Source organism: Hesperophylax consimilis, chromosome 7, assembly GCF_061612785.1.
Source record: "Hesperophylax consimilis isolate HC1 chromosome 7, BYU_Hcon_1.0, whole genome shotgun sequence".
Classification (NCBI taxonomy): Eukaryota; Metazoa; Arthropoda; class Insecta; order Trichoptera; family Limnephilidae; genus Hesperophylax; species Hesperophylax consimilis.
Genome location: NC_142842.1, coordinates 19683436 through 19708562, shown reverse-complemented (window position 1 = coordinate 19708562; position 25127 = coordinate 19683436). Strand labels below are relative to the sequence as shown.

The window sequence follows — 25127 nt, the reverse complement described above, 5'->3', positions numbered from 1 at the left end:
GCGGGCGCTTGTCGTAAATTTTACGTCATCCAGTTTTCTCCATGTAAGTGGTGTTTTCTTTATACAAATGTTAGGGAATTTCTTTAAGGTTATGAAAAATGATAATAGGCACCAAAAAAAAATTATTTGACTTTCTCAAAAAAAAAACGAAGCAACACTTTAAACATGTTAATATTTCAAAACAAATATTTTATCGACTTATTTAGTCAGAATCAAAATTCTCATCCTTACAATTGTTACAAACCACCTCATCTGAAGAATGGTTCTTGCATGTAAAGGACTGGCAACGGCAACACTTCATTGATGCTGAGGATCTTTTCTTATCCAGTGCACATAACCGACAAACGCCGCGTTTTGGAAAGCTTCTATTTTCTTCTTCTGTTATCGGTTCAACTGCCGACCGTAATTCACTTTGATCCCGTAATTCCTCACTTATATATTGCGGTAAATGATTGACATTTGATTTGATTTGATTTGACTCTAGCATATCTCGAAGCTTGATGCTTACGACTAAGTGGTAAGAGTGGGGGAAGCGATAAGGGGCGTCTGTCGTAAATTTTACGACAGCGCGCCCGCTGGAAGGTTAAACAGAAACAAACAACAAAAACCATTGTGAAAATAAAGCATTTTTAAACAGGTGAAAATAAAGCATTTTTAAACAGTTGAAAAGATGCTATTTAACTGTGAAGTAAATCTAATATGTAATGTAAAAAACATAACTTTACAATAAAGGTACCTATTGTTATTGTGACGTCATAAAGTGGCACAAGCTTAAGAATAATTTATGCGATTGAAACCAATCATCATTCAAAGTAATGCAGATTGCTATTGAAAGATCAGTAAGTGGTTAAGCATTACAAATATTAATGTACATCACATAGATTTATTACCCAGACATTGACATTGAAATTGATCAACCGTCGTGTGATCTAACTACATATTTAACAACTGCAGGAGTCGAAACAAGTCGGGCAATGGTAACCTTTGGAAATGTTAACGGGGCAACCAATAAGGAAATGACAACACTCAACTTGAAGAGGTCGGTAGCATAGCGGTAAGAGCATTAAATCTGGGCACAAGTTCAAAAATGAATGAAATAAATAAATGAAACAATATTACTTAGTTTGAACCACTATAATTAGTTATAACGCTAACCGGTTTCGCAACAACCGTTCCTTCCTCAGGGCAAATTTATACTAAGTTAACATGAATAATATTACAAAATTATGGGTGAACACACATTACATAGGTGTTGGAATGGGGGTGGAGGCGTGAAGAGTCCGAATACAGGATGTCCAGGGATAAAGTGCACAAACTTCGGGAGGTGATTGTACATAATGTTAGAAGTAAAAAAGATAAACAATTTTTTTCAAAATTCTGTTGTTTTTTTCTCATAATGGTTAAAATATTAACATTTGAAAAAAGGTTATTTTTCTTTTTTACTTCTACTATCATGTAGAATCACCCCCTAAAAGATTGTGCACTTTACCCCCGGACACATGTATATATAAACATAATATTTTGTAATATTATTCATGTTAAATTAGTATATATTTTGCCCTGAGGAAGAAACGCTTGTTCCAAAACCGGACATCTTTAGTAGAAAAGTATAGTGGTTTAAACAATAAGTTAATAATAAATTAAGTACATAATATGAATTCATTTAATTATAATGGATAGCCACAGAGTGATCGCTACATTCAATAGCATTTAAAAAAAATTAGTATACATTTTTGCACTTTCCAGAGTGAGAATTACTATCAGTGTAGTAGTCCCAGAAGGAAGTCGTATGTGATTTCATCATTCTAGGAACTTCTGTTTTTTTCATTTTCATTCGAAGAATGATTTTTATGAAAACATTTTAGGACGATCGTCGATGATGTCACATACAACCTCGTCACTAAAACTCTACTATGAATGAAATACTGCCATCATAAGACAGCTACGAATTTGCAAAAGTCACATTCTGATACACGAGACCTTACAGATTTATCAATCTATTATAATAAAAAGCACATCAGAATGTGACTTTTGCAAATTCGTAGCTGCATTTTTAATTATGATGGCAGAATATGTTATGTAACCAGAGATGTGCTTTATTTCAAATAAATCCATTTCAAATGGAAATGCAAAATGCAAATTGGGTATTTTTTTTATTTTGCATTTTAAATGCTTTTCTAAAAACCATTTTGCATTTTAAATGCTTTTCTCAATGCATTTTCCATTTTAAATGCTTTTTTGCAACATTCTTCCTACTATCTCCACTCATCTGTTTTTCATAAGCCCCAAATATCAGTCGGTCCTCAACCTCGCTATGAGAGATAATTTAAATTTGTCAAGTTGCTTCCTGGTAGGAGCCCTGGCAATTGAGTGATACCATTACAAAAAATACTGATTCAAATACTGAACATGGGGCCATGACGCTGTAATATTAAATGTTAGATAGCAGTTTCTATATTTTTACGCTGGCAACATTAGTCCCGCACAAATGTTTTGTGGTTTCATAATCTGAAGTCGTGGTGTTTTTGGATTTACTATCATGTAATATGTTTGTTCTACATTGATATCCAGTATTAAATGACAAAATTGTTTGAAAATTTTATAATTATTTTAATTGTTTGACCTGAGAAACCATTTTGCATTTTGAAAATAGGTATTTTGCATTTGGAATGCTTTTCTAAAAACCATTTTGCATTTTTCATTTTCAAATGGAAAAGTTTTGACCCATTTCCATTTTGCATTTCAAATGGTTTTGTGTACCCATTTTGCACATCTCTGTATGTAACTATGTTTAGTAGCTAGATTTGAATATCAATTTTCTACTGCCTCACAACATTCCCCTGTTGTTTGGGGTGCCATAACTACACTGGCCCGGGAAACGGAACTGTTGTGTTGCATCACAATTAATAACGAAGCATAATACAAAATTTATCATATTGAATCAACCGAATTTGACTTGTAATTTAGTATATTATTGTAATAAATGAATACTTTGGTTACCTGCATCCACTGAGAATGTCCTTGGCCTTCTGCTTTACATCATCAGGAAAATGAGAGTCTTTCATGAGGATATCAGGGTAGGCTACTAGAGCGAGAACCTATTAAAAGTAAAAATAAACACTTTAATCCAATAGCAAATCCATGGCCACTTTAGCACACCATTTTTAGTCCAATTACCCCCTGACCGGAGTCAGTAATAAAGCATCCTCAATTGGGGTATGAAGAGAGGTAAGAGATTGGGATGAGGAAGGTGGAAGTGGCTATTTACATTTGGTCACTAAACACGGCTAAAACCTTATTGTGATAAATTTTTGTGTTATTTAGCCTACGTTTTGGACATCGTTACAGTGTCCATCATCAGGGCAGATATGAAGTGTACGAATGCTAAAGCCATTTCAAGAAACATTTCGATTCTGAATGGTGTTCCATCACCATTCCGAATCGTTACATACTACAGGTTAAATACTACAGGTGAATTAAAATTGGTATTTATTGCATATTTATGACAAATTATATGAAAACTTACTAAATCCTAAAACGCACAACACACGTACATAGAGTATTGCAGGCATTATTTCCTTACTACAAACACATTACAGTTTATAAGAGTATACACAAATTTATAGAAATCTACAAATTAAAACAAAGGGAAAAAGACAGCTAAAAATTTGCAAATTTTACAGGTTAACAACCTTGCAAGCAGAACAATATTGTTAGCATGAAAAAATTCCGAAAATTTAACATAAATTTATATCTCCACAAACAGTCATTAGTTTCCCACTTGGTCTAACTTTCACCTTGCCTGAACAAGATTGTGAAACTGGTTTTTCTGTAACCACATAACTGTAATAAATATTCCAATTTTTTACTAGGTCTCTAGTGTAAACAATAAAAGCAATGCCGAGATATCAATGGCAAATCTATTCATCCATTAAATATTTATAAAAAAAATATGTGCAATTTTAATTTTAAAAAGTGTACAAAATCGTAAAAAAATAATTGAAAGCTATGCTCAGAATATTTCAATGGCAAATCTATTTATCTATTAACCTTTAAAAATATATATGTACATTTTTTTTAAATCTTCATAAAATCTCAGAACAACAACTGTAGAATATATGTAGTCAGTCAAGGTCAGAGTAAAATAATTGGGTAATTTGAAAACATGGTGATCAAATGCATAACTTGTATAATAAAGCAGTGGTGGCAGGTGAGTATATTTATGCTGGCAAGCTAAGACTGAGAAAGAATAATTATACATACTGAGATTTTTCAAAGCTGCTGTATCACTCTAAACACATTTTTTTGTTTGTTTGTTTAATCTGTATACATAAAATGCAACCACCGACTGATGATTAAATAAATATATCCTGTTACATGTTTAATATCTGTACTTTGTTGTTATGTCGGTAATATCAGTTAAATGATGCAATTTTATCACTCACAAGATTAAAAATATAAATTTCTTTTACTGTTGACCCAAACCCCTGAACAGTTAAAAAAAAGTGTCACTTATATATACTAGAGCAACAATGATATATTAGTGTACACTGGATGTGCTTACATCGAATCAATTTAGTCAATTGAGTAGGGTTTCATATTATGACCATTTAAATTGGAGGGGCGGGGAAGTATACATGTAACTTTAAACTGTTTAATCGTAGTGATGAGTCTTTTATAAACACATGTGTCTATTATCCTTGTGGTTTTAACAAAATTATACACAACCTAATATTGTGTATTAGTGCCTCATTTTATGACCTGGTATCCGCAGAAGTTTTCAAAGGTTCAATAAGAAAATGTATGCATTGATGCTATTTACAAACATTGTAAATTCGCATAGAATCTATTAATTTAAGATGCTTAGAAGAATGCTATTAGATAGAAGGATTCCAAAGGCTGTATAAGTGTAAATAATACAAAGAAATCAATTCTTTTTTTACAGCATTTTCCAGGGTCGGCCCTGTGCAGACGCAATTGGAGCATCCCTCTCCAGGCGCCGATTAGCCAAGGTGCTGATAATAACCTAACACAGCGCCCTTGAGGTTTTCACTAGTGCCGTTTGGCTCAGGGCTGCCCTTCCACTTTCCTTAGACTGTTTTGACTTTATCAGTTAATTCTTATGTATTTTACTGTACTATTGGGTTCCTATTCAGATGTTTTCATGTGCTTCTTTCTCACAGTCAAAAAATATTTCAATGTTATTGACAACTGCGCGGTATGACACCATTCTAGAATGCTAATGAAAGTGAATTAGAGACAACTCGATGTACCTACATTGTTAGTGAATATCTCACGTGTTGCTGCCGTTTCAATAACAGTATGATAAAACTAGAGTTGAATTATTTTGACATTCAGAGACTACCGGTGTACATATAGAATTCTTATAAGATTAAGTGCTTGCGATCAGTGATATTAATTAATAATATTGATGTCCAGATATGGAAAATAACTAACTAATTATTTATTAGTGGCTGGTGAATGTTTTTGTTCTAGAGAGTTAAGATTGAAAAAACTATAGTTTCAATGGATTGGTAAAATGGACGGAAACTATTTTAATTTAAGCCATTCTTAATTTCAGTTTTAATGGGACTGCAACAACAAAACATCTGTATGAAAACTGGTGGGAATCGTAAAGTGCAGGTTTTACGGTATTTACATCATTATATCAGATGTTTTTTGTGTTTACAAAGTCATATTTTTGTGTGAAGATACTTCAAACAAGATTTTTTTCAGCTACATTATTATAAAACTTTTTAGTTTAAAAAGTCACCAGCCACCAATGTCCTATATTCTTGTGATATATTCTATTTGATGACTGATAACAACTTTATTGTACAGAATCGTAATAAAACGATTCAGAGAGGTGAATACTTATGTACATATTGTTTTAATCAAATATGTTTTGATTGTGAACAAATACTTAAGATTATCTGAAGTAAATATGGATATGTAATATATATGATATATAATACAATATGGTATTATTGGCTGGGGAGGAACTTATAACAATATATTAAATCCACTTAAAATAGTTCAAAGATTGATAATTAAAGTAATATTGAAAAAACCATCCAAATTTTCTACTGAGATTCTCTTTTCAATATTCAATGTACCCACAATAGACAATATATATAAAAAATATAAAATTCTACAAATTTATAAAGAAATACAGTTAAATAACTTACAATTCAATTCATCAGTAAGATATCAAAAAAACTATCAAAATCCCAAAACTTAATACAAAGCACACACAAAATACCTATCTCTATCTAGGTATAACATATTTTAACATCCTTCCATTATATCTAAAAAATATTGAAGATATTCAGGAATTTAAAATAAAATTAAAAAATTACCTAAAACTACTATAAAAGTCCATATCTTACTTACTCTTATTATTATTTCCTTCAAATCTTGAAACTGTATTATTGATAAATCTTCCCTATTTCTTACTTATCCCTTTGGTTTTGCAAATATATTATTTACTTACTTACATGATTACATATAATTGAGCTAGGATTCACTCACCAAACACAAGAGCCTTGTCTCTTTATGGTGAGGAAAATCTATTATTATTTACCTTGATAACACTGTATAATATGTATAATTGTATATTTATTGTAAAAAACATACAAATATTTAAAAAAAATACAAATACTTATAAATTCTGTCGTTCTATTAAAACAAATTTATGGTTGAAATGAAATTACTTGAACTTTTCAACATAATATGTTTGAAACAATTACTATAACTATGAGAATTAATGTGTTTGTAAGTAATCTACTTGCAGATAAAACAACCTGGACAGTGGAACTTTACGAGTGTCTGTTCAAATTTTATTGATAATATTTTATTGGCTAGCATTGAATTATTGATATGGATAATCTTATGTGGGTATTGTATTGTGTTTGTAATTCAAAACATGATTCATGTAATGGCTGACTAATTTATGTAAATATCAATAACTCACCTGACGAATAAAAGTGATGGGGACTTGACCCATGGCGTGGCAGTCCCCAATGTTTGCCTTTATCACCTCATTAAAGGGCTTCGAAACACCCTGAAAATAAATTGCAAAAAATTAACTTCAGCTTTGATTTTTTGCACAAATTGTACGAATTTTCACTTCAGGTCAATCAACACAATCTGCAGATGTGATGGTTATAAAGTCCAGAAACGGGTCAATCAACACTATTGTCTGTTTGAAAAAGTGTGAACAAAAAGTCAATATTTGTTTGATTGATATACAAACATGATGTTAAAGTGGTTCAGATGGAAATTGCACTGGCAACAGTAAATGTCACGTTAAAATTAGAACCACATATTTGCAGTCATTTATTAAATAACTGAAAAATCGATCACATTCATTATAATATTCCAGTTATATGTTAAATATCACAGGTCACCAGTTATCCAATGCCGGACATCGATTGTTTCGCGCGAAAGGTTTAATGACAGTACTACGAACCTTAGTTAATTCCTTTTCAATTTCTCCCGCTCTGATGACTAGAGGTCCTCGAACCGCATATTCCATCACCTTAAGGTGAGGGTTGATGTCATTAATGGTCACACAACGTCTTTCCGTAGCCATGTTTCTAGATATCACGTCAGCCAGCCTCGACAACCTCCCCACGTTTGCTGTGTCGACTGCGCGGGCCCATCGCACAGCCCCGCCGCTTATCAATCGTTTCGCTGACATCTTTCGGCTAAACTCAACACATACAAAAATATCAGTACTACACACAACAGTGGCACTTAATTGTTAAATGAATCAACAATTGAAAGGGTCACAACAGTAAATAATCGGGAAACCGCAACTTTAATCCCAAAAATATTATATACTCTGACAGCGAAACGTCACATTCCACTTTTACGAGTGACTGGTTAGACGAATGGACTAGCAAAGTACAAAATATTATTGTTATGCAATTCAAATTTTAAACTTATCCACAGGTCATTAGGGTATCTTAATTATACGATACGATGCCCAATATAATCCTACATTATGTTAAGAAGGTCTTAAATAAATTATATAAGATGCCAGCCTTACCTTTGTCCAAATTTTCAAAATGTAAATTAGCAGATCGCGTCCGGTCGGGAGTTTTCAAAATACTGGCAGAATATTTGGCAGATTGTTATCTTCACCTAACCTAACAAACGCTAACTGACGATAAAAATAGAAAATACACCACGTTACCGACAAATAAAATAATACATGCAAAGGCACTACATTCGAACCATATTCGAACAGAGTATCTTCGGAAAATTATTTGAAAAACAACGCATCATCTCACGCGTCAAATTTACTACTCGGTACATAAAAAACTGTGTTTATTTTTTCAATAATCACATAATTTAATATTAGAATAAATTCAGTTTTTTTAATTTATTTTTATTTATTTGGATATAGGATTATATTAAACTTACGGTAACCCTACATAAAAAAATATTACGATGACTAGGTCGGTTTATTGGTTTAGGCGGGAGAGTCCCGATTTCAATCGCGGCGATTTGTTGAGGATAAAATCAGAGTTTTGAACTTTGTCCGTTATGGCCAGCTTTTTATCAGTGATTAATAATAATAATAATCAGTGTTTCTTTTTTGTTTGATTGTTATTGTCAAGCGTGATAAGTCAATTTAATATCGTTTTTTACTTATTTTAAAATATAATATAGTGAGTAAAATCGCGATGGTAATATTTACAATTATTTATGCATGTCACCCAAACCGTACAATGCCTCCTTGTTAAATTCTTTTTAATAATAATAAGAAGAATTTTATTTGTTCAGTTAAAAATTAAGTAAGTTCTTACTTGTTTAGAATCCAAACTGAATTCTTGGCATTCCAAAAAAAATGTTAATTATCATACTAAGCACATGATTGAAATAACTAGACCCTGATAAATATTATAATATAATAAATATGACATTATTCAATATTGCATGTGGTATTGTGCAAAAGTCTCAATTGCTCCCAACCATCTGGAGCCAGTGAGACTATGGCATGTTGAAATGCTGAAGGTAGGAGGGAAGGGAAGGAGATGGAAAAGAGAGAGGTAGTAGGGAAGGGAATGAGGTGGAAAAGAGAAGGTGGGGAAGTATCTGGCTATTCAAATATGGTGACCACACTTAGCTAAATTCAACCAATGTTTTGATTCCTAATGATGGTCTTTCACCGGGGATATACTGAAAGTATCTACCACTCTGCAACATGCCACAAATATATCAATACGTATTATTTTTAATTAATAAATTATGAATCTTGGATAAATATTTACCCAAGTCACTATCTAGATTGCATTTAGTTCGAGATACATAAAGATGGCCAGTAGTTCTTATTCCGAGTATGATACAGACAGAGGCGGATTTGCCCTTAGGCCTATGTAGGCCCAGGCCTAGGGCGGCCAGATATTAGGGGCGGCCAATCGTGACAAAAAAGTCACAGATGATAACAAGAAATTACTTCCTAAGTACCTAAATATTCTACGTACGAAATAGCGATATGCAAGAGCGTGTTCACACACACCACACAGCGCGCCCCCACCCCCCGCAGCCGCGCTTGCCACACCTATCATGCAAGTGCAGACGAGAATTGTAACTGCCAGATTTTTGTTTTCAGTTCAGTTTTTTTTTATGTTAGATAATGCTTTGCGTAAATTTTTTTACCAACGTTTTAATTTGTATTTTCAGTTTAGTTATTATATTCGAATATGTACCTTAAGTTGATTTTTATTTAAAAGAGGTGCTGATTTCTTTTATTTTTTTGAAGACTTAATAATAACTTTTTATCCAGCCCGTATCTGGCAACCCTAATTGTAACTGTGAAACACTTATATATTATTGTATGAGAATAAACCTAAAACTAGTTAAATAAATTAAACCTAAAACTGTTTTAAATGTTTTATTCAAATCCTTGAAACCTTAGAAAGTATTACAAACTAGCAGCTATTATAGTTAACTAAATTTCTGAATCGATTTCGATAAAAGTAAATGCATTATGTAGTCTATAGTCTATATCAGGGGTCTCCAAACAACGGCCCGCCAATGTCATCAATCCGGCCTGCGACAATCGACAATTATACAGTAATTGAACTAGCGAATTTAGCAAGCGTATTTTTTTACATTAATTCCACACAGGAGGCTTTGAGGAAAATATTTTCCCTCACGACCTATGTCATCTTAGGTGATGCTGTGTGGAGGGTCTTTTTAAGGAAGGGAAAGATAGGAAGTTCTGAAAAGGAAAATGTACGAGGGGTGGGTAGGAATCTGGGGATTAGTGTGTCCAGGAGTGACATACGTATGAATACATCCCTCCAACTGCGGTGCAAGGCGATGGGTCAAGATAGTCCGGCTGGAAATGTCAAAAGGCCTCCCTCACCCAGTCTCTCTCGATCCGGCACACCACGCAGCAGGTGGGCAGACGTATCCACCGCCAAGACCTGGACAAATCTCACCCCATGAACCATGAATGATAATGGCAGGAAAATTAAAACGGTTTTGACCCTAGGAACTTACTGAACGGTTTGGATACTCCTGGTCAATATGATGGGTACTGAGAAAGGGGCGGCTACATGGTCTGGGGCCTAGGGCGGCCAAGACTGCAAATCCGCCACTGGATACAGATAAATATGACCAAAGGAAATAGGGTCCCATTATCTTGGTTGGGAGAGCAGCACCTCGACAAGGCGAAGGTCCTGGGTTCAAGTAGATGCGAACATTTCTTTTTCTGTTTCAAATTTTCGTTTAAAAATATTATCTTCAATAATTAAATACATTGAAAAATAACACAAATTAATCAAATAAGTTTGAAACATGCTGTATGCATCATATGCTCACAACAACATTCACTGTTTCCTATATTTATCAACACTGCTTAGAACTATTAATAAATTTATGCTAAATGTGAATGTGTAAAATTTAATTAAAATTAGATAGAGATAGATTACTACTAAATTATAAAATTTAGTTGTTTGAGTTTAAAACTAAAGTAAAACAATATTCTGTAATAATGTATCTGTTAGTGGTTTGTGGTTGGGTTGAAGATTGCTCCATAAAACACTAGAGTTAATTTTTCAATTGGATTGAAAAATGAACTGTTGCTTGATTCAATCCAATTTATTGTTTTAATTAAGAGTGTCTGAGGAACTTCATCTAGTTATTTATTAATATATCTAGTTAATAATAAATTTTGCATAGGAAGCCAAAGTACAAATTATTACTAAAATACAATAATTGGAGCCAGGAGAATTAAATTAACGGTTTTGCTGATACATCCGAATCCGGGGCACTGACTTTTAAGGATGGGTAGGAGGTTGTTTTTTAGCCAATAAAGAAATGTAAGATAGAGGTGAATGAAGAGAAGCAAAAATTTATTGAATTAAGAATAACTTGTAACGGAATAGATACCTACCCGTACTCAAGAGATAAACTGAAAGGAATATGTTGTATACCCCAAGTAAACTCAATTTCTCCTTATTTCTGGTGAAATTTGTCAAATATTTTCTAATAATTCTTTCTTGAACAGATTCATTGGCCTGTCTCAGGTCTAGGAGTCAAAAAGATCTATGTAAATGACCAATATTAGTTTTCTTTCAAATCAGTATAGATCAGACTTAGAAATACCTGTTCAGTGCTTCAAAGTTACCTTTGATGTACCACAAGAACTTACCATTTTCATTTCTCACACATTGGTGTAAATCAGAGGTTCCCAAACTGATCTATATGGACCCCCAGGGGTCGATATCGGCTTGCTAGGGGTCTATGTCAGCGAGAAAAAAATTTGGGGGTCCACGAGATTCAAATGGGGGTACATACGAGCGGACCCCCATTTACCTCAATTCAACATTTAGGAGTTCCGTAAATGACACAATAGACCTAACACAAATATAATAGACTGAGAAATTACTTATTTGATATTTGTATTTTTATATTTCGTAAAGTTGTTGATTGAGGTATATAAATAGAGTCTACGTTCCTTTTCTCGTTAGAATTAATATATTCAAGCAAAACATTGCACATTGGAAGCTGCGAATTTTCCTAGTTCCCCAACTTGTTTTTGAAAAACGTCCAGGGTAATAATGACGATCAACATTTAAATGAACTTCACACAGACTTGAAAACTAAGTTTGAGGATATTTTGACTATCGAAATGGAACATTGAAAAAACAGATATCATGTGACAAGAAGAACTGACCGGAATAAGCACTGACAAAGAACTTAAGGGGCAGTTCTGTAGGGCTAGCTACAGAAAGAAATTACCGTTGCTTATCCTGCTTCATTTTCATTTGGTGTAATACCTTACAAGGGTGCATCTGTCTGCACAATGTAAAGACAGAGTAACTATACCGCCACCCGGTTATTGGGCAGGCAAGGGAAGGGAATATTTTTACTAAAAAAATAAATGATTATGTGACGTTAATAGTTTTAGGAAAATTCAATATTCGGCATGCAGGGGGTCTACGGAAAAAAAATATTTGGCAAGTGGTCTACTGGGCAAAAAGTTTGGGAACCTCTAATGTAAATGAAGAAAAAAAATACAAAACATGAAAGAGCATGATTTTACCACCCAGTAGTCTAATCTAAAAAATCTTTTTTTTTAACTGGTTCTACTCAACCAAGTGCATTCACAAACCGGAATGGAATGGACTATGGATTTTACAACTGGTGCTGCATTGCGGTTTACTCCGATTAAACCTGAGCACTGATTTTTATTTACCTAATTGTTAGTATTTTCACAAATTGATCTTAATTGTGAAAAAGAAAAGAGTTGGGAATTATTTCTGTTTTTATTATTATTTTTATTTATTATTTATTTATTTTTATTAATTATTTATTTTTTAATTTTTTTAAATTTCATAATAAGAGACCAGTACATCAATGCTACCCAAGCTATTTTTTTCTATTATAGCATATGGCATATTTGAAATGTATATTTCAAAAATATGAAATAAATCTTTTTTATGCTAAGTTTAAAAAAAATAACAACAAGTTTGAGTATTGAATTTACTTAGAATATGATGCAGAATTATGTACTTTCAGGATTACTGTTAATTTCTGAACAACATTTTATATTGATGAAAAAATTATTCACATCATATTGCTTTTATAAAGTGTCTTCATTTTTCCTTTCAACCATCTTGTACTTTCAGGATTCAGGTTGGATTTCAGGTTGAAAGGAAAAATGAAGAAACTTTATAAAAGCAATATGATGTGAATATTTTTTTCATCAATATAAAATGTTGTTCAGAAATTAGCAGTAATCCTGAAAGTACATAATATTCCTGATGTGTTGCCGTGTAAAACCATTTAAATAATCTTAGCAACCTCCATTTTGATCAATTTATTTAATTAATTAATTAATTTTGGAAAAAAAGTGTAATAGTACACTATTAGACACAGGAAAATCATTTTAAAGAGATTCTTTCTTGTGTAGTGGTGTACTGTATCATAGAACTACTACGGGGCAAGAGGGGACTGCGGCGGGTGTTCCAATTTGTATTTGAACCATTATCAGTGTGCATAAATAAATTCAAATGTGCTCTCCTTAACTCTTTATCAGCATTAAGTTTCATTACTAGGTGCAGGGCCGGCCCGATGCGGGCGCAATTAGAGGAGTAATTAGGGAACCAGTAGTTCTCCGTTTGGCTAACAGGGGCAGGAACTGTGCCTCTGGCGGTGATTTTGGGAATTAGTAGTTCTCCGCTTGGCTGACAGCGAGCCGGGTAGTGGATAGTGGACCATGGTTGACCAATTCAAATATTGAGCAAAAAGTATGAAAAAGTAAGACAAAGCAGGGCTTTAAGAATTGCACTGGAAAAACTAAGAAAAGCACGACATATATAATTTTTATCCAAATGTGAAACAGGTTCTGTATTATCATTAATGGGGCTGTAGAATAAAAGTACGAGAAAACAAATACAAAGCAAGGCGAAAATTGTTCATGACATACAGCAGAAAAAGTAAGTAAAACAGGAAAAGAGATAAATTATAAAATATTTGGGTGAAATAGATTCCACAGGCAATGTTACCAGATTGATTAATATACATACAGGGCTTTAACAGACATACTTGGCTTACTTTAAGCAATGATCCCAGACTCTAATTGGAGTTAAAAAAATTTATTAGATAAAAAAAATGTTCTAATTCAAACAAAAAAAGTTTAATCTGTGATTCCCATAGACATATGAATATTAGTAGACCTGCCCTAAGTGATTAAAAGCGTATTATCCCCACTCCCCATACCGGTTCCATTGGAGCCGGCTGTGCTCGCGTATGGCCTCAAGTGAAATTTGAAAACGTGACGTCATCATTCTTGTGCGAACTATGGTCGAGGCATCATCGGTTCATTTTACGAAATAACACGGCAAAATGTTGACTTGTACTATGAAAACTTGTAAAAATAGATGTGAAAAAGAGAATAAACCCAATTGTCGTATTACATTCCATATATAAGCATTATTTTACTTTATTTTAAGCATATTCACATCGTATAATATGAATCAGTGGTTACTATCACATCGAGAAACGTCTGGACGCGAAACACAAAGCTGGTTGGTTGCTGGGAAGTAAATTATGAACATTTATAAAAGTGTCTTAACTAAATACTTAAACGAAATATTCGACTCTGAAAATGGAACCGAATTTTTTTGCCGAATTTGGACTTCGCAAATTTGTTCATAACGTGGCGAGTAATTTGCGCTCCCATGTAAAAATGTCTATTCATTCAAAAGCAGATTTTACTTTTAAGAAGTAAATGTTGATATTATAATGCGAGATGCCTATTTACTGGTCAGATTGATTTATTGACGAATCACAGTCAGCTTCACTCCCTTCATTCTTCAACAGTTGATTTTACCCCTCGCCATTATCTTCTCGTCTATTAATTCCTATGTCTGTGGTGATTCCTGAGTTTATTTGCAGTAAAAAAATGGTCTCTGGCGAAATTCTTTTAGCTAATTTATTTTTTCGTTTTCAAACCAAACAAAGGACTGTAACCACCCAACCCAATAATAAGAATGTAGTAGTTTGAAATTTCAAAATATTATCTTTTTTACTTCTTCATCATGTAGAATCACCTCCAGAAGTTAGCGCACTTTACCCCCGAAAACTCTGCAGATTTGTATAAAAATCAAATCCATGCCAGCTGCCACAAACACCCCTTTATACAAAAAGATAAATATTTTTTTTTGTTTACTTTATTTATCTATAAAATTTTACACTTTATCTCTAGTAAAGTGTAACATTACACTTTACTAGAGACTTTACTTTTTGGTTACTTTATTTAGCTATAAAATGTTACACTTTATCTCTAGTACAAACCTATTCTAAAACTAGTATAATAATCAAAGATATTAGAAGAACGAGATGTGCTATGCGCAGTTCGTACTGAGTGGAATTGTTTTGCCGAGTGTCGCCGGTTTTGTTCACCAATACTACTGCACACCTTCGCTTGCGCTAAGGTATCCGCACTAATACATAGAACAGATTTCTGTGCGTACACGTCCCGATACCGTTCAAAGTACCCTAATTAGGTAGTACTCCGGCTACGGTCCGGCGGCCAACATAGCATATCTCGTTCTTCTAATATCTTTGATAATAATATTCTTTTACCTACATACTAATATTTGGAGATCACAACATTGAGACATAACACACAAAAAGTTGCAAGACTTTTCGCTTCCTTAACATTTTCGGGGAGTTCATTGAACATTTTAAAACCTTTATAATAAATATTGTTTTGTCTTAGGACGCCTATAATCATGTCAGCTTCTTGTAGGATAGCCATGGAGATGGACTGTAGGTACTATAAAAAAAAAAACTAACTGTTACTACTAACACTTTAAAACATATATGATCATTTTATTTTTTAACTTATATGTATATAAATACTAGGGGATGCGTTGCCACACACTTTATACTAGTACATTTCCATTCTTTTAACTTGTGTTTTATTGCTCAGAAAAATTACACTTGTGCAGTAATTCAGGTGGGATGCTACAGTAGTCCTTGTTTTGATGTCTAATTTTCTCTATTCAGTCAACTTTTATTGCAATTTTTTTAGATAACATTTCAAAGTTAACTAAAACAATTTCTTGGGTTGTTAAAGAATCACTAACCTCTTTTAATACCTCTTCAAAAATAAACATTTATACAAATCTAAAGTAGGTTCGATAGGTTTTTTAAAATTTTTGCACTCTTTGAATCTTTACCTCTAAGCCCGTCGTCCCACGGGTCAGTAAGCAATCGACATAAACCTGGTGTTGTAAGACCATGCACAAAAATGTTCCACACTGAACTTTGTCGCAGATCGTTACCTTACTATAACTAACTTAATTTTCTGTGCAGGGTCTTAGAACACTCAGTTTATGTCGATTGTTTACCGATCTGTGGAACGACAGACTAATACTAGAAAGACTGGGTACTGCTGTATACCGATTGGGGTATATTAAAACTGATAGTGTGGAGGGGAAGATGAGGAAGAGGAAGGAGGGTAAGTACCTGGCTATTCAAATCTGGTCACCATGCAAGGTGGAATGGGCATGTTGCAAAATAATTAGCTAGTGGCCCTAGCCCTCACATTGACGGCAAGTCTTTTTAGGTATTAATCATTAAATTAAAAATATTAAATAAGATACATACCTGCTTTTTTCACTGTGAATTAAATCACATAGTAAATTGTGATGTTTAAAAAAAATCAAATAGGTATGATAAATTTTAAACAAAATATCATCACATTACATCGGGCAGTCAGATTTTTTTTTTGACTCACTCTTTTTCCAAATTTCAGATGTTCAAGATGTTGCAGAGATTTCAAGGCTGGAGATTTGTGGCTACTTTTTCTATTTCAAGTTTTGTTTTTCTAACAATTTCTGAACGAAAAAGTGATCCAGTATAAAAATATACAACTGTCGACACAGACGGCTATGATACGCCTGATTTAACCACCAAAAAGAAATAACGGTTGATGCAGCATTCTCATGGTCATCGAATAAAGTGCTGAGGAACTAGAGAAACTAAAAGTAATTTTACAACGACCGATCAAATGAATTGGTGGTGTTTGATGAAACTGTACTGCTTCCAAAGACCATTTTCAAAGAACTGCAATATTTCAGTAGAAGTTTTGAGAGCAGAACTTCCCAAAGAGATTATTAGGTTTTATCAATTATATCCATGCACAGCATGGGCACATTGCCCGTCATGAAGACGTCACAATGCCGAGTCACGAGATTTTATGTTTTTGGACTATTTTAATCCTCTTGTTGATAGATTTGTTATATGACTCTTCTTCAGAATTTAGTTCAGTTGTATACTTGAAGATTCCGGCAGCCTGGTGAAACTTTCGGTGGAGTGGACGACCACCTAAGAGAGAGTGGTACTATTTAGCTTTTGGAAGGATAGTCCCGGGGCTGGCCCCACTCAGGTTCAATTGAAGCAGTCTGCTCCGGGCGCCGATCGCAAAGGTGCCAAAAATAACTAACTCCCAATACAGTGCCCTTGAAGCTTTTACTAAGACTGTGCTGTTTGACTCAGGGCCGGCCCAGTATAATCCACCGAGCGTGTGGCTCCATGGGAGGAACAACATTCCACAGACAAGAATCAGTTTTTTTTTTTTGAATAATCAACATACAATATCATGACAAAAATTCAACATCATCAAAGTAGGTACAATACTTCTCTGCAGTTTCTTTAATATTCTTAGCAGACATGGTGCATATTTCTGGGTGGAAGGGTCCCGTGTCTCTCGCCCTGCACACTCCGGAAACTTACCTGGCTCCCGCCATCGAAGAGATGTGCTACATGAGGGACTGCCTCGAGAATTCCAACTCATCAGGAAGTGGGTGACCTTACACATATTTTTCCAAGGATCACACACCAACAACAGCACGTACCCGAATGATTTTAACCAGCGATTCCTTAGCATATTTGGAGTAAAAAACGTAAATGTTATTTTGGTGACAATGATATTCTTTTCAATTAAAAACAAAAAAAAATGTATTTTTCTATCACACGTCGCCGCTGATACTGATACTGACGAGATGGGATCCTGTGATACGCGCTCTGTCTCGTCTGTTACCGTGCTGCTGGAACGAGGCATAGTGCATATCACGTGACCCGCTAGGCCGCACTCAATTACTCGGTTGTAAAATGATGAAAAAATATTTTGAAAATGAACAATATAATGAAAAAATACATCAGACAGCAAAATTACATCTTCATTTTTTACTTCATTGTGCTCAGGAACTGCTGGTTAATATAAAATATTAATGTATAATAATATAAAACACACCATGGTTGAAGGTGGCTCTCAACTCATTAGTTCCGAGTGAGACAAACACATTACATCGTAATTAATAAAGATGAAGATATAAATTATCTGTGTATGTTATATGCGGTGTTGAAGAATCATGCCCACATACAGTACAAAGCACTGCAATTGAGTGTCAACCTTGTACATTAAGTTTGCCTTAGGATATTACCTCTACTAGTTAGTTAAAAACAGAAATAAATAAATAAAAATGTCACTCTCATCTGGTATGGTGGTTTCTACATGTCTACATGTTGGCTTTAAAAACTATCTTTTTATTTATTGAAGTTTCTTGTCGGCCACGACAATGGCGCTTGTTGAGCTTCGAATCCTTTCGTGAACTCAGCCGTGAAATGAGTACACCCTTCCCTTCAGTGATCATTGCTATGTGAAGTTTGCGATCATTACGTACCTCAGCACCAGCCGAAACGACCGATAAGTAAAAGCATATAGATGATTGGTCCATTGTAACCTCCCGCTCTTTCTTATAAACGTATGAACCTGAACGAGAGATCTCAACTCACAACAGACCTTTAGCAGCAGGACATGCATGACTTTGCATCATTTACTAAATATTTAAAGCAGCAAAATTATATCATCGACCAAGAGAGTGAGACTGACAGAATAGCATTTTGTAAAATTGCAGTTTCTAACTAGTCTCATATATTGACGAGATATTTCAGTTTCATTTATCATTTTTGAAATGATAACAATTTGGTAAGAACGCACTATGAAGTCAACTTTTCATAGAAGATAATTATTTGGCTTACGGGTGCGTAATACTTGCTGTTTTTGTAAAAAAAAATCACCTCAATGTTTTTTCTAATCATTATCATTATTATTCCAGCAGACCAAGAAAAGTACAGACAAGCCTTAAAACAAAATCGAGCTGAATGTTCATTTTTAACCAAACTATCTTATGTACTATCAAATCAGGTGCCGTAGTGCCGCAAAAATGAATGACGAGAGTAAATTATAAAACATTTGTAAAAATGTCTAACTAAATACTGTAACAAAATATTCAATTTTGGAAACAAGCCAAACCCTTTTCGCCTGATTTGGGATTCTCAAGTACGTCTATTACGAAGCAAGCAATGCGCACTCCATTGTAAAAAGGACTAGCTATTCATAAGCAGATATTATTTTCGAACACTAAATAGTGATAAGTACATTTATTGACAAATGGGAGACGTAAACGCCACCTCCCCTCTCCGCGCACTTGGTTTATTCCCCTCACCCTTATGGGACCGTCTATGGATTTCTTGGTCTGTGGATATTCCTAATTTTCACCTACTTGGCATTAGGAAAAGAATTAAGTTTACTTATCACTTCCAAGTACCCAACCTACCTGCAAATACATACTACAAAATGGTACAAAGGTAGGATGATAAAAGCTATTTTACCAGCAGTCTCCAGTTTCTCCTTCCATGGCCATGGCATGGGTAACATACAGTACATATGAATAAACATTTTAAGGAACAAAATATGCATATTAAAAATATTTTGCAAAAATTGTAAATGTAAATGTTTTTATGAAATAAAAAGGTGGGCACTATCAATATTCCAGGTCAAATTACATAAAACGATAAACAAACATGATATTTAAGTAAATAAACAAAATTTGTACACTTTAAATAAAAATAAATAGGGTCCATTTAAGTCCATAAACATTATATATGTATACATTAACACTAAATAGTAAGGAGTAATAAACGTAGAAATACTAACTGTATGCAGTACGTTTATAATCAGAACTTTTGGTCACTTAAATATAAATTATTATTACTGTATTTAATTTTAACTGTTCACTACCATATAAATCCTAAATGATAAATAATATGTGTGCAACACGTTTTTATTGTGTAAACACAGACTTTTGTGTAAACATTAGAGACGTTTTATTGGACAGTCTTTGCTTGCATATAAATGTACTCTCTACTGCACTGTGTATCAATTTATGATATTTTACATAAAAATGGTCCCAGTGATGAATGAATAGTTTAAAAAAAAAACTACTTTCAATGCACTAATAATCATTTTATCAGAATAAAACTGACAAAAAACAGGGGGAAAATCCATTTCCATTGACAGAAATATAAGTAAAGTATATATAATAACTAAAAAAAATAATTATAATCTTTCATTAGATCTTTTTGATTTTTTTTTATAAAAAGTATTTCTTTTATTTTCAGAAAAATAACTAACCACAAAATTTTAACAAATCTGAAGAGAGCTAAACGCTTTAAGAACTGATTTTTCTCCTAAACTAACAAACCCTGACAACCGAGTAATGTTATATAAAATAAAAAGTTTTATCACAACTGAAATAGCCCCCCCAATGTGCGTCATTTCAATTTGAAATTAAAGAAAATATGCAAAAATTTCATCACAAATTTAATACTGACAATTAATTCAGGACTTCTGGAGATCTCACTATAACTACCTACCTATTTAACATATTACACAAGGTGTCCGGGGGGGTAAAGTGCACTAACTTCAGGAGGTGATTCTACAGGATGGTAGAAGTAAAAAGTATAAATAACTTTTTTCGAAATTCCAACGTTTTAAGGTAGTTTTCAGGTTAAATTTTTTGTATTTAAAAAAAAAAAGTATTCCAAAATGTTAAAATATTTTTGTACAGAAAGAAAAACAACAGAATTTCTAAAAAGTTATTTTTCTTTTTTACTGCTACCATTCTGTAGAATCTCCGCCCGAAGTTAGTGCATTTTATCCCCGGACACCTTGTATTATGAGAACAATTAAATTCCCTGCACACACCTTTCGCATTGGGAATATAAGATTCACCATTCCAAAATTTTACACGGTGAACTTATACTTCGAATTACCGGTAATAATAAATACATTATATTATAAGTTGAGGAATGAGGTCATAAACTCTTCATATGAAAGAGTACTTATTCGCCAATCGAAGCAGTAATGTATCAAATTTTAGTTTTGTGGTTCAATATTTTCTACAATAGAAATTATTTTTAGGTTACAAAGGCTTGACTAATGGTAAAAACTCTCACCTAGTCCAGCACCAATCTCCCACAATGAAGTTATATTTCTATCCTAAACCCTTTCAACACTCTTATCGTTGGCCAGATAATGCTTTATTCATATTTTTACTTGGCAACTGGTATTTTATTTGTGTGCACACAGGTTGGAAAGTCATTGAATAGTCGCTTATTATATCATCGATATTTTTCGAAAGTTAACAGTTAAGACAATTTTTCCAAAGTGTTTATTGTTCACTTTTTGTTAACCCTTTCAGACCGTGTGTATATTTGAAAATACATAGATATCAGATTTTTTTCTCAATATATAGAATGAAAAAAAAAGTCATACAGTGTCAAAATTTTGAAATAACATATTTGATGCTGAATAAATCAATTATTATTAAGTGTCAAAAATGTTCTACCACTGTCAGTTTGAAAGGGTTAATTGTTCATATTGATAGAACTTTTGTTTAAAATTTTCCTTACAAATAAAAGTTATAATTATGAATTACTAAGTAATTTATTTGATTACATCCAGCTTAATCCTTCGCTTTCAAAACTGTATGTGTTTCTGAAAACATCAAATTTGGACTTGACTGTTTTTTGAAGATTATCGACAATATAAGGGTAATAATTGCTGCAAATCATTCCAGAATAGAACTGTCCAACCCGAAGACAATTATTAATTTCAATATTAAAAAGGAGAATGGAAAAGGTTTTTTATAAGGGGAGTAGAAATCAATAACAAAAAAGAAACCTTCCAAATTTTAAAATGTTTGGCATAATTCAGGTCTTTCATTGCAATTAATTGTATCACTTTCTTAGACACTCTTCTTTGTGTTTAATGATTAAAACATCCATGTTTTGGATCCATGGAATGACCAAAGAATCAAATTAAACATAATGAATTAATGAGTCGAGTTTCAGAACACGAGTAGGGACGTCAGCAAAATAATCAGCACATTATTATAAAGATAATTAGATTAAAATGCTGTAAACATGTTAGTAAATCGGTAATGAAGCAATGTCTGACATGAGATAAGATTTGCTGACTTTTAACAAGGGAATAAGTGTGTTGGATGAGTCTTTCTTGATATTGATTGTATTGCACAGACATAATGTAATTAATAGGTCGCCAGTTCAAATGTAAATGTGGTGAAATATTCACTAATTTTGTATTGTCACCATCACAAACCTCTTCAGGGAAAGTAGGATGAGTAGCAAGTCTAATATAATTGTAACTGAGAAAAGTCTAATTGTAACTTCCGCTTGTACCATCAGCACCATCACAATAGTTCATAAGTTGACAACTTCTACATTCCCTTCTTCCAGGAAACTGTACGAAAAGTTATACTTGTGAACTTCTAGTATTATATTAAATGTTTCTGTAATACGTACACAACTTTACTAAAACAATGTTCGACAGGTACGTATTTGAAAATAGAAATGTATCGATATCATCACAGAAGTATTCAGATTACGTGGAATCCGAGATCATTTCAACATCAACAATTTTATAAAATCCATACGGCTTGTATTCCATTCAAAATAATAAAAGTTTACATGTCTAGGAATAAGCTCGTCAACCGTCAAATATAAAAAAAGTCCAGGTCATCTGTAACACTTTATTGATTACAAATTACACAAACGGCTCACAGCTCGCCGGGTCGTAGAAAATGGAACTATTAATTAATCGCACGGGCGAAGTCACTTAGCGGCGGTCTCGATAGCTGCGGTGATGCGCACGTTCCCGCGTGGGGGAGCGTGCCCGCGAGCGCTCGCTGGTGCGCCAAAGGAACTCGTCCACCGAGCGGTCATACGAGCGCTTGTCCACGTACGTCGCCACCGGGTACTCAGGCAGCGGGGGGCCCTCGTAGTAGCGCGGGGGCGGAGGAGGGGCGAGGGCCTCGTAGGCCGAACTGCTGAAGCCTGGTGGAGGCGCGTAGGGCAGCGGGGGCAGCTGATGCTGCATGCTGCGCATGTAGTCCGCCACGTAGGCCTCTGCCGCAGCTGCTGCGCCACTGTATCGGTCTCGGGAGTGAAACCAGGAGGGGATGCGTTCCCGTGAATAAGGAGACGAGCCTCGGTGCTTGTAGGTGCTGGTTCCACTGACCCCACCACCGCCGCCGCCTCCGCCGATGCGGCTGCGGGTGGTGAGGAACATCTTGCGGCGCCCACGGGTGTATACTCCGCCGCGGCTCCTGTAGTTGCTGTTCCCCCTAGACGAGATGGGGGTTTTGAATCCTCTGAAGCCGGAGTTGCTTCTGTACAGTCTTTTAGAAGACTCTTTTGATTTTAGCAAAATGGGAGTCATCTCGATAGTGTCATCTTCAGGGAAGAGACGGCATAATTCTTCAGCAACTTTGGGTTCAATTTCTTGTCCATCTCTTCCAATTTTGACAGGTTTGCCATCATTCCAGGGGTTGTAGAGATGGAGAGTGCTGCTGAAGGGTAGCTCCTTACGACATATCCAGTCTACCTTGAAGACCCCGCCGAGAGCTTTAGCCGACAGACCTGCAGGCAAGACCCAAGATACGGCTGGGACATCTCTGCGCGATTCACCGTGAAGTCTGGCAAAGCCTGCAAATTTTCCACTTTCTTTGACCGAGAATATCAAGATGACATTGCGTGATTCGCGATACGCTTGATTCAAATTCTGTTCATTCTGGGGTAACGTAGACCAAACTCCTTTGGCTTTAGAGAGAATCACATTTTCAGCATTGTTTGATTTAATAACGAAAAATCTGGTGTCGCGAAATAAATAATTGAGTTTGGTGACGTATTCGTATTTACTTTTATTGTTGGATCGAGGTCTTTTGAGTTCGGGAGAAGGACTTTTCCTGTCCCTCGGCCGGTCTCTCTTGTGCCGAGATCGGCGCTCTTTACGATCAGTAGAAGACTTGGAGCTTACAGTACTTATACTCGGACCGCTCGAGTCACTCGAGGCAGAGCTAGAAACCTCACTCCGTGTATCATAATCCTTAACTTCTTCCAACTGCTTTAATTCTTCGCCAATTTCTGCATCCACTTCTCCGACACCCAAATTAACTGCGTCCGTGTTACCAGTTTCCATTTTCGTATCTACATTAATCTTCATCTGTGTGGACGATTTGTTCTCCCTACTCATTAAAAAACACTGACATAGTAGAAGAATAGTAACACAATTATATCACGCACTTTAACTGGCACATACACATCCCAGAACAACAAATTTTCACAATAAAATACAACAATCTAGACATTTAGTTGCGGCAAGCTTGATGTTTGGTTAAAACAGAGTGACAACTTAAATAACTATAAAATATTATTAGTGTTGGTAATTCTTCATGTCAAAATTGATGGAAGTTCTTACTGTGACCGAAATTTCAAGCTGCACTTTAAGCTCGGTAAGAGAATTATTAACGAAAAGAGCCCTGATAAATAAGCTGACTGATATAATTACCAAGAATGTTAATGACTGATATACCGGCCTATGTCATTTTTAGTAACGGTATCAATCGGCTTATCTTGTCAGGGTTTCCACCATAAATGAACCACTCACTAGATCAATATCTTCGGGTTTTTAGTACTGAGCCCATGGGTCCTAATGTTTGCCATAGATAAAAGTCTGTAACTGAAAAATATACGTCACTACTACACATACTCACCATCGACTAGGATAGAAACTATAAAAAAGGCGTAACCATAGACAATATAATTCTCATTCGGAGCCAACCCATTGGCTAGCCTAAAATCGGCCAATGACAGCGGCCTATATACATGCATGAAGTTCGTATTGGTTTGTGGAAAATATACGTCACAAGTCACCCATAGAGATTACC

General features: G+C 34.4%; 3 protein-coding genes across 3 annotated transcripts in view; 1 reads left to right on the top strand and 2 right to left on the bottom strand.

The window, feature by feature from the left end:
- The window catches only part of LOC149422448 (alanine aminotransferase 1), a 37121-nt gene extending 28850 nt beyond the window's left edge, over positions 1–8271 (bottom strand). Inside the window, exons 1-4 of the mRNA XM_089633810.1 lie at positions 8054–8271; positions 7472–7709; positions 6974–7063; positions 3001–3098 (exon numbers count right to left, since the gene is read on the bottom strand). Of these exons, the coding sequence (XP_089489936.1) occupies positions 3001–3098; positions 6974–7063; positions 7472–7702 (419 nt within the window). The 5' untranslated portion in view covers positions 7703–7709; positions 8054–8271. The remainder of the gene's footprint in view (positions 1–3000; positions 3099–6973; positions 7064–7471; positions 7710–8053) is intronic.
- Positions 1–25127, top strand: part of LOC149422436 (thioredoxin, mitochondrial-like) — a 289804-nt gene that overhangs the window by 115482 nt on the left and 149195 nt on the right. The window lies entirely within an intron of this gene.
- Positions 19863–24569, bottom strand: Ythdc1 (YTH domain containing 1). The gene has a single exon (XM_089633809.1). It carries the CDS (start codon positions 24431–24433, stop codon positions 23018–23020), a length of 1416 nt encoding a protein of 471 aa, XP_089489935.1. The 5' UTR covers positions 24434–24569; the 3' UTR covers positions 19863–23017.